The 10,599-nt window shown below is 34.9% G+C and overlaps 1 protein-coding gene across 1 annotated transcript in view; it reads right to left on the bottom strand.

Moving 5' to 3' along the window:
* Nucleotides 1-2,997: 2,997 nt before the first annotated feature.
* LOC111694758 (uncharacterized) overlaps nt 2,998-10,599 on the bottom strand; it is a 51,756-nt gene continuing 44,154 nt past the window's right edge. The window contains exons 48-57 of the mRNA XM_023463762.1: nt 10,155-10,310; nt 9,944-10,087; nt 9,672-9,786; nt 9,003-9,134; nt 8,527-8,682; nt 6,987-7,141; nt 6,203-6,462; nt 5,649-5,796; nt 3,924-4,161; nt 2,998-3,331 (exon numbers count right to left, since the gene is read on the bottom strand). Coding sequence (XP_023319530.1) covers nt 3,149-3,331; nt 3,924-4,161; nt 5,649-5,796; nt 6,203-6,462; nt 6,987-7,141; nt 8,527-8,682; nt 9,003-9,134; nt 9,672-9,786; nt 9,944-10,087; nt 10,155-10,310 — 1,687 coding nt within the window. The 3' untranslated portion in view covers nt 2,998-3,148. The remainder of the gene's footprint in view (nt 3,332-3,923; nt 4,162-5,648; nt 5,797-6,202; nt 6,463-6,986; nt 7,142-8,526; nt 8,683-9,002; nt 9,135-9,671; nt 9,787-9,943; nt 10,088-10,154; nt 10,311-10,599) is intronic.

Genomic DNA, 10,599 nt, shown 5'->3' with positions numbered 1-10,599 from the left:
TCCTACGTCTACAACATGTTGTGTATTATTTCAGGGTTATAGGTTTAGGTTAAGACAATTTCTGAGCGAGCGCGGCTGCTTTTAGTTCAAATTTGAACATAAAAAAAGTTCAAATGAACAAAAAAATAGTCTACAAATTCTTTTGTTCCTGCAAACTATTTTCATTTAGACTCATGAATTTATTTGAATTTATTTTAAAAACATCTGTTTTATGTTTAAGTATAAATCCGACCTACAATCGATGACCATCCGACCTACAAAAGTGTACATCCGTCCTACAAAAGTGTATATCCGTCCTACTTAAATGCATATTATATCCGACCTACAAAAGTGTAAATCCGACCTACAATGGATGAACATCCGACCTACAAATGCATATATCTGACCTACAAAAGTGTAAATCCGACCTACAATCAATGACCATCCGACCTACAAATGTGTACATCCGACCTACAAATGCATATATCCGACCTACAAATATGTTTTTAGGTCGGATGTACACATTTGTAGGTCGGATGGTTATCGATTGTAGGTCTGATTTACACTCAGATATATGCATTTGTAGGTCGGATGTTTATCGATTGTAGGTCGGATTTACACTTTTGTAGGTCGGATATATGCATTTGTAGGTCGGATGTACACATTTGTAAGTCTTTGGTCATCGATTGTAGGTCGGATTTATAATGCATATATCCGACCTACAAAAGTGTAAATCCGACCTACAGTCGATGACCATCCGACCTACAAATGTGTACATCCGACCTACAAATGCATGTATCCGACCTACAAATATATGTAAATCCGACCTACAATCGATGACCAACCGACCTACAAATGTGTACATCCGACCTACAAATGCATAAATCCGACCTACAAAAGTGTAAATCTGACCTACAATCGATAAACATCCGACCTACAAATGTGTACATCCGACCTACAAATATGTAAATCCGACCTACAATCGATGACCATCCGACCTACAAAAGTGTACATCCGTCCTACAAAAGTGTATATCCGTCCTACAAATGCATATAAGCGACGTCTGCAAAAGTGTAAATCCGACCTACAATGGATGACCATCCGACCTACAAATGCATATATCCGACCTACAAAAGTGTAAATCCGACCTACAACCGATGACCATCCGACCTACAAATGTGTACATCCGACCTACAAATGCATCCGACCTACAAAAGTGTAAATCCGACCTACAATTGATGACCATCCGACCTACAAATGCATATGTATCCGACCTACTTAAGTGTAAATCCGACCTACAATCGATGACTATTCGACCTACAAATTTGTACATCCGACCTACAGTAGGTCGGATCAAACAAAAGTTTTTTGAATTAAGGTGCAACTGACCTATAGTTTAACAGACCTACAGCAGCTAAAAAGCAGCTGGAAAACCACGTGCAAGTAGGTCAGAAGTGTAATATAGAGGATATGCGTAGGTCGAAAAATACACCACCCAAATTTCGAAGTAAAAATATTCAAAAATTTAATTCACGTGTTGACACAAGGTGAATGTCGACGATTTGATCATGGGTCTATGACCGAGTTTTACACGGGGAAAACTTGAGTTTTTTTCACGAGATGTACACGGAGTATACACGCCCAGGAAACATTTTTACCGACTTTATGTGCCGATGGCGAAGTTGTCTCGTAAATAATTCTGAACTTGATATGTTCGCCATTGGCAACCTCCCCCGCACAGCTTCCGAACCTCATTTTACCTATTTGCAGTGGTGCGAGGGAGGGAGTCCAGAGTTCCTCAAATAGTAATCACCGCCACCCAAATCTGTTTTGCGGCAACCCAACAAACAAAAACCCGTGAAGAACACAAGATTATTTGGTTTATTTCACACGAGTGACCCGTCAATATCCCGTGATAATTCACATGTTGTTGAGGTGAATGTCAACAATTTGATCACGGGTCTAGGACCGAGTTTTTACACCAGCTCTATAAATCACAACACACGTTGATACAGTAAATTGAACGGAAAATAAAATTTCTTTAATGTTTTCAATTATAACTTCTCTTTTTCAGAGCATTGAGAAAAGCATAATGTTTTGAATTTCTTATATAATAAGATACATTTGCTTTGTTATACTTGTGCGTGAAATCAGAACTAGAGGAGCTACGAGATCACAAGTCCCTCCCAATCTGTCTAGTTTTCAGTGAAGACAATATCAATTTTGAACAGAGTTTTATTATTTACGAAATCAGCATTCCTTTAGTTAAAAGAATATATTGACAGGGATTTTTTTGTTTTTATGCAAATACAAAATGCAAGTTTAAACCGAAAAATATCTGAAATAAAGTTATAGTGTGTTATAGTCAAAAATAATTTCTTCGCCTTGATTCAGAAGTCTTAACATTTTCCGAGGTTTTCAGGTAAAAAAATACAGCATCAACCTAAGCAAATTTTCAAATTTTGGATTCCTAAAGAATGACTGTTTACTGTATTCACTATATAGTGTTTACCAGGCCCGTAGCCAGGGGGGGGGGTGCAGGGTGCCCCCCCTTTCTTCTGAAAGGGGGGTGCAATGACGAATTTGCACCCCCCCCTAGTCCCATATAAAAGAAATTGTTTCTCATAACTTTCTAAAATCTAGTTATCTCCCTGTCCCTGTTTCTTTTATTGATTTCAGCTTTTATACGTTTTTTATCTGCTACCATTCTTTCTTTGTACATCATAAAACATAACAATGATATAGATTCCAGGGAGCATTTTCATCGAGGGGTTTTCAAACTTTTAATTATGAAAAAAGTCAGGTCCGATTAGTTCAGCCTTTTCGACTTTTATTGTAGATACATACACACAAACCAACAAAAATTAGATAAAAAATTGAGGCAAATTGGTTTAGAGTTTCTGGAGTTATGGTTGGATATAGAAACAAACAAACAGATTATAAATACTTTGTATATATATATATATATATATATATATATAAATATATACATATTGGGATCCCGGCTTTATCTGGAAACAAAATAAAAAAAGATTTATTGAGATCAATTTATTGCTACATATTAATTAGATTTTTCATATAATATCACACTGAAGAAACCATTTTTACCAGTTTTATACAAACTTTGTCATATTTTTTTAATTTTCAGCATTTTGGTAGATTTCCAGGATTAAATATTCATCCCGTCCACATTGCTTGCATTGCTGTAGAGGGACTGGGAGTCGAAATTGATAAGATCCATGTTCTCCATATCTACCTCCTCATCCTCCTCTCCTACTCCTCCCAACATACTAGGAGTAGGAGTTGGTCCTTCGCCAAATATATTGTCGAATCCATAAACCATCACTTTCGCCTAAATGAATAATTTTTAATTTATCTCTTTTCTAAAGAAATATTTTTTTTAATCGATAGACGTCTTCATCGTATTGATATATACGACGACGAAAAAAAACAAGGCTGCGTTTCGTACCTAGATCAGTTACTTCCTGTAATATGCTTAAGTTTCAACTTCAGGGCTATTTTACACCTTCAGAAACTCAATAGTACAGTGATAGACGTTTTTATCAATACAATTAATTTTAATATAAGTTTTTCAACCCTGGCAACCGTTTTTCTTATTACAAGTTTACATGAAAACAAATAGAAGCTGTTTATTGACAACTCTCTTTGTTTAAATGTGTAAGTGTCTATACTGTTAGCTCTGTAAAATCAAAATTGAAATAAAAAACCATCTTCATTGTATTGATACATATGATGACTACTGTAGTGTTTTTTGGCATCCCATATGTTCACTCAACTGAACCAGGTTAATGATATGTAGGTATTAAATATCTAGCCTGCAAAAGAGGCTTTATGGGTTCGGGTCAGGTTCCAACATCATGAGTAAACAGTACGGGGAAAAAGTAAGATCAGATTGATTAGATTTATAAGAAGAAAAAAATTACCTTATTAGTATTCTCCGCTAGCCTCATCTTCTCTAATATTTTCTGTCCGTCCTGTGGTGGGAATCCACTAAGATACGTCTTCTCAATATACTCCAGGAGCTGGTTCGTCTTGTCGGAGAACTCAACACTGATTGGTTTCTCTCCGTTGTCCAGATCCTCCTCGATTATTTCTGGTATCACCTCTCCGTCCTCCTCGGGTTTATCAATCTTGAAAACTGGGAGATCTCGTTGAGCAGGCCTAAATAATCATTTATCAACAATATTAGGAAGGTTCGTTAAAAATAACTTTGCTTCAAATATTAACAAAATGAAATTTCAAATGTTTTTCTATTTTTTTCTGCACTTGTTCACTTTTTTTGTCTTTACGTGCATTAAAATATACAGTGATATCTTAAGAATTTAAGGCTGCCATTTAAATTGCACAATTTGTGGATTTTAGTTTGAAAAACATTGTTGATAACCTTTTAACAAAAGGATGAGGATAACATTTTTGAAAAACCTTGTGGATAACCATATGGTTAACCTTGTAACAACCGTGAGGATTATCTTGTCGAAAAGATTGTGGAAAAAAATGTGGCAAACCTTGTGGAAGACATTTTAGATCACCTTGTGGATAACCTTGTGGATAACCTTGTGGATAACCTTGGGGATAACCTTGTGGATAACCTTGTGGATAACCTTGTGGATAACCTTGAGGATAACCTTGTGGATAACCTTGTGGATAACCTTGTGGATAACCATGTGGATAACCTTGTGGATAACCTTGTGGATAACCTTTTGGATAACATTTTGGATAACCTTGTGGATAACCTTGTAGATAAAATTTTGGATAACATTTTGGATAACATTTTGGATATCATTTTGGATAACCTTGTTGATATCATTTTGGATAATCTTGTGGATAATTTTGTGGATAACCTTTTGGATAACCTTGTGTTTAACCTTGAGGATAACCTTGTGGATAACCTTATGGATAACCTTGTGTTTAACCTTGTGGATAACCTTGTGGATAACCTTGTGGATAACCTTGTGGGTAACCGTGTGGGTAACCTTGTGGATAACCTTGTGGATAAACTTGTGGATAACCTTGTGGATAACCTTGTGGATAAACTTGTGGATAACCTTGTGGATAACCTTGTGGATAACCTTGTGGATAGCCTTGTGGATAACCTTAAGGATAACCATGTGGATAACCTTGTAGATAACCTTGCGAAAAACCTTGTGGATAACCATGTAAATAACCTTGTGGGTAGCCTTGTGGATAATCTTGTGGATAACTTCGTGGATAACCTTGTGGATAACCTTGTGGATAACCTTGCGGGTAACCTTTTGGATAACCTTGTAGATAACCTTGTAAATAACATTGTGGATAACCTTATGGAAAACCTTGTGGATAAGCAATTGTGGATAACCTTGGGGAAAATCTTGTGGGTAGCCTTGTGGATAACCTTTAGGATAACCTTGTGGATAACCTTGTGGGTAACCTTGTGGGGAGCCTTATAGATAACCTTGTGGATAATCTTGTGGGTAGCCATGTGGATAACCTTGGGATAACCTTGTAGATAAACTGTGGATAAACTTTTGGATAACCTCTTGAATAACCTTGTGGATAACCTAGTGGATAACTTTATAAATAAACTTGTAGATTACCTTGTATCATAACCTTATGGAGAAGCTTGTGGATAACCTTTTAAAAAAAAGCAACCGTTGAAGCTAACTAAATACCTGACTCCAGTTAACTCTTTAATCGATCTCTTGATGTACTCAATGATCTCAAACTTGTTCTGGAAAGCCTCTTTTTCGTTCTTGATCTCCTCGAAGGCCATGTTGATGATAGCCATCATCATATTGATCAGGATCATGTTTACAACAACTAAAACATAATAACACATTGATAGATGACATACAAATTGTAACAAATCAAGATTAAGGAACTGATTATTCTCCTCAAACTCCAATTTTCGAATCCCTATATCTTTGCAAACAGATGATGTAAACTTTTGGTTTTTCTAACTTTGACGAATTCATATATTGGCATATGAAAGGTTAACGACATGGGATTGCAAAGATACAATAGTTAGAAAATTAATGTTTACTGTGAGTAACTGTTCCTGTATGTCTTAGATTTTTACTCCTCTATAAATCTTAATTTTTCAAGTAAAGAATAATTTTTTTTGGTCAATATATCTTTATCATAATTTGGATACTGAAATGTCAATACTTATGTACACTCTCTAATTTAGAAAATCTGTATGAAATGTTGTAAAAAGTAATCATACTTGAGAAGGCGAAGAAAATCCAAGCCGCCATCTCACTGGCCTCCTTCAAGCTGGCAAAGTTGAACTTCCCGATGGCCATGGCGAGAGTATTCTCCACTGTCCTCAACATATCCCTGAAGTTGGAGAGGTAGGCGGAGAGCATGAAGAAGAAGAAGCAGCAGAAGGATCCGAACACGATGATGAACTCGACGATGAAGGTTGAGAGTCCTATGAAGCAGAGCTTGATGGTTGCAGCGATCTGTCTGAAGGCTTTTTGGAAACTAAAAAAAGAAAGAATTAGAAATCGTCTACCTAAGTGAGAGCATCTTTTAGAATTAAATAAGAAATCAAAGCTATATGGTTGGGGAGAGGGGGCCATAAAATTTTATCACTTTACATACTTTTCGTTTTAACCCCTTGCCAATAAATTCTTTTTTTAAAGGAATTGAGTCTATAAAGCAAACTCCGATTTTCTAATCTCTATATTTTTGCAAACCAATGTCGAAGACCTTAGATATTTCATTCAAAGCGCATCAATTCTATTTAAGTCAAACAACTTAGTTTAAAATATTAAAGATTTACACCATCACGTTGCGAAGATATAGGGATTGGAACATTTGAGTTTTTGACAAAGACTCATTTACTTTGCTTTTCCACTCTGCACAAACCTTTCAACATTTTTTTTTGGGGGGGAAGGGGGAGGGAATTGGGCAATTTTAACCTATTTTTAACAGAATATTTAGCTAAAGTCGTCTTTGTATTCCAGACTATATTTGAGAGCGTGGTATTTAAAGTAAAATTTAACCTGAGAAGCCTGCAGAGTTTAAGCATAGATGTGAATACAGTGAGAGAGCATAAGTAATCATAGATTAGATTTATACTCTGTGCAGAATCTATTGGAACATAATCATTTCCTCCTGTCTTAGCAATCTGCTGGGTGAATACTGCTACTCGAATATACTAAAATATCTCAATATTATCAAATGGAACCTTAAAGGTACTAACTCTCCATAAGAAGAGTGGCATGCAAGATTCATAATGGTAACCTTAAAAGTTTTATCTGATTAAGATTAAAGTTGTTTAAACGGCTAGATATTCCACAATATAGTTAAAGGTTAGAGGGTAACATTGTGAATCGGACATACCCCTTTTTTCAACAGTCACTTTAAATCACAACGACAGTGTCTTGAAACCAAAATTCCATAATTAGTTACAAAGCTGGGAATATTTGAAGAAGGGCTCCACAATTGAAAGTATTATACAGGATATATAGATTAGTGAAATCCCTGCCTTCTAGGAGGGTTTCAGGCTTCATAGGGTGCTGCCCCCCCTGGAAAGAAAAGGTCCCCCCTCCCTGCTGTCCTTGTTTTCTGCTAAAGCTTTTATAATTGTTTCAAATTAATATTTCTTTGATTTTCGTAATTTTCTATATGAAGTGGTAAACTACAAGGAGGGGAGGAGGCCACAACAATTTATCATCCGAGCCATATTCTCCTCATTTTCTCGTCCGAGCCACCTCGAAATCCTCGTCCTTCGCTTATTATTTGTTTTTAAGTTTCTAAATCTTGAAGATAAAGCTATCTTTTAAAAATCAGGCCGCGTTTGGGCATAAAATATGGATTGACTAAAGCATTGCAATGATTACATTAGGTTGAAATCTTCAAAGCCGTAAGAATGATGCCAAACTTTATTTAGGTGAAACATAAATCTCTTCTGCCTCCGTAATGGCTAACCTTTGTGATACAAAATAAAAAGCAAAATATTTGCCATATTTGCCTATAATTTTCCCCATGGAACCACCCGAAAAAATCTTCGGTTTTCGCAATAATTAACATAAAACTTGGAATATTTTGCGACATTCTACACCTAGATTATATGAAAATGCGCGTGAATATTTTTCAGGACATTGCACTCACAAACTTTATTTTTTTTCGATTTACAATTCAACATTTTGTTTATGCTCTAACGTAACCCGATTCTTAGAAAATTGTTTTATCTTGGAGAATTGACTTTAAAAAGATAATATTCGAAGGACGATGATTTCGAGGTGGCTCGGATGAGAAAATGAGGAGAATGTGGCACGGACTAGAAATTGTTGTAGCTGGCCTTCCTCCCCTCCTAACTAAATATTAAAAGGAATTGATTATTTGTCACAAACTCAAATATTATAATCCCTCAATCATTCCAGTCTGATGGTACATGTAACCGTTTATAATATTTCAAACTTAGATTATTTGAACTTCCAGAATTCATAGTTTGAAATATCTAAGGTGTGCGACATTGCAAAGATATATAGGGATCAGAAAATCAGATTTTGTGACAAAAATACTCAATTTCTTTCTAACCTTAATTCCCCAAATTCCGATGGTAAGGATTGAGACTGTTATTGTGAGGATATCCACCACGTTCCAGGACTCCTTGAAGTAATCCCTCAACCCCATACTCTTTAGAGTCAGGATCACGTTGAGAAGGTAGTAGAAGGTTGAGATCACGAACAGTAACTAGAAAAAGGGTGGCAAACATACATTTAAGAAACATGCTCGTGCATCCAACCATTTTTTTGCTGCCCTTGAAATAGCAAGATTTTTTAATACCAAAGCAGGGGGAATAATGTTTTCTCGTTCCAAAGGTCCTACTCATACAGAGCTAATATTCCCCCCCCCCCCCCCCAACCTAAACTGTTCAATATTTTTCATTCATTTTTTTAAACTCCAATCTGTTTAAGTCTGCCCAACGTGCAAAATATAAAAGTTTCAGATATTAAACTGTAAGCGTTGAGCTTTGATCTTATACTTGTATCGTATTAGGTTTTTAATCCTACCTCTGCAATAGCAGTGATGTATCCCCCGAAATCGTATGTTTTGGTGAGAGTAATGACATCTATCCTATAGGTTGGTATTAACCCTCCTCCAACAAACTCAGCGAGGATTCTAACTACTCCAAACTGGTTTACCTATTCACAATATTCAGTTGAAAATATATAGTCAAAAGGAGTTGAGACTTTTCCAAAAACTCTGATTTTCTAATCCCTATATCTTTGCAACCCAATTAGGTAGACGAGACTCTAGATATTTCAAACAATATAATTCTGTTAGTTTAAAATAATCTAAGTTTGAAATATCAAAGGTCTACACCGTCATTTTACAAAGATATAGGGAACAGAAAATTCGAGTTTCTAACAAGGAGTAGAGAGACTCAATTCCTTTAAATAATTATCTATCATTAATTTTATTCTTCGGTATAATTAATTTGATTTGGCTTTTTCTGCAAAACAATAAAAAATGTGATCTATATATTTATCAATTTTTTATATTATCTGATTCAGTTATCCAAAATTTACTTTTATTTAATATATCTTTGAAGTAAAAATGTTCCATCGACTTTTTTTTCAATTTTTTTTCAACATTTTCGTACCGACCATTTGTTTTCTTTGGTACTATCTTATAATGAAAGTTAATTCAAATGTTTTTTTAATTTATGAATAATAAACCTGTGCATTGAAAACAGAGAATTCTACCATAACTGCTCTTGTTCTATTATCTATCCAGGAACTGTTCTGTAGAACCTCAATCTTATCCTTCAATTCACCAATACTGCCCTTCATTCTAGATAATAGTAATAATAATAATAATAATAATAATAATAATAATAATAATAATAATAATAATAATAATAATAATAATAATAATAATAATAATATAATTATAAAACTATAAGAAAAACTTAATAATGGTAATATTATCATTATTATTTTAATCCTACTTAAGTTCATATCCGCCCCCACTGTATGATCTGTAAACCCCCTTAGTAGCTGATGCTTCTCTCTTGGTTTCACTAATGTACTGAAACTCACGCATCCGTACACAATCTTCAGCAATAACCGGTTTCCAACCCAGACAGTAGGTTCTAAACATTTTCAGTCAGGATCTTTAAGATAAAAATACATTTTTTCTTAAAATATTGATAGTTCTACCTGTCGTCTTCCTCTAATAATGGGATTTCCAGATCTCCCGTACAGCTCTCCACATAATCTCTCATCTGCGGAGGAGCGCGGCAATTTCCAATCTTCTCGCGCACTTGCCGCACAACTGCGTATCCGATCAATCGGTTCACACGGTCATCCAGATATCTAATTGATTTTCACGTGAGATTTTTTATGCCACCAATAAATTTTCTTTTCTCATACTTGGGTGTAAGATCAAAACTAAAAAGTCACAAAGTTGCACCAGCAATTTAGCACAAATGTCTAATTGTCCTTATCATACTTATGTCTAATTGTCCTTATCAAAATCAAGGCTAAAAATGTAGTTATTGTAATTCAGGTTTTCTTCAATTATTACTTTATAAATTTTTTATTTTTATTTTTGTTAAATATAATTGATAATATAATTTATAAGTCAGCATTATTATAAAATAAT

This window comes from Eurytemora carolleeae, unplaced genomic scaffold (genome assembly GCF_000591075.1).
Source record: "Eurytemora carolleeae unplaced genomic scaffold, Eaff_2.0 scaffold9, whole genome shotgun sequence".
NCBI lineage: Eukaryota > Metazoa > Arthropoda > Copepoda > Calanoida > Temoridae > Eurytemora > Eurytemora carolleeae.
The sequence above is the reverse complement of the archived record's forward strand: the minus strand, read 5'-3'. Positions and strand labels throughout refer to the sequence as shown.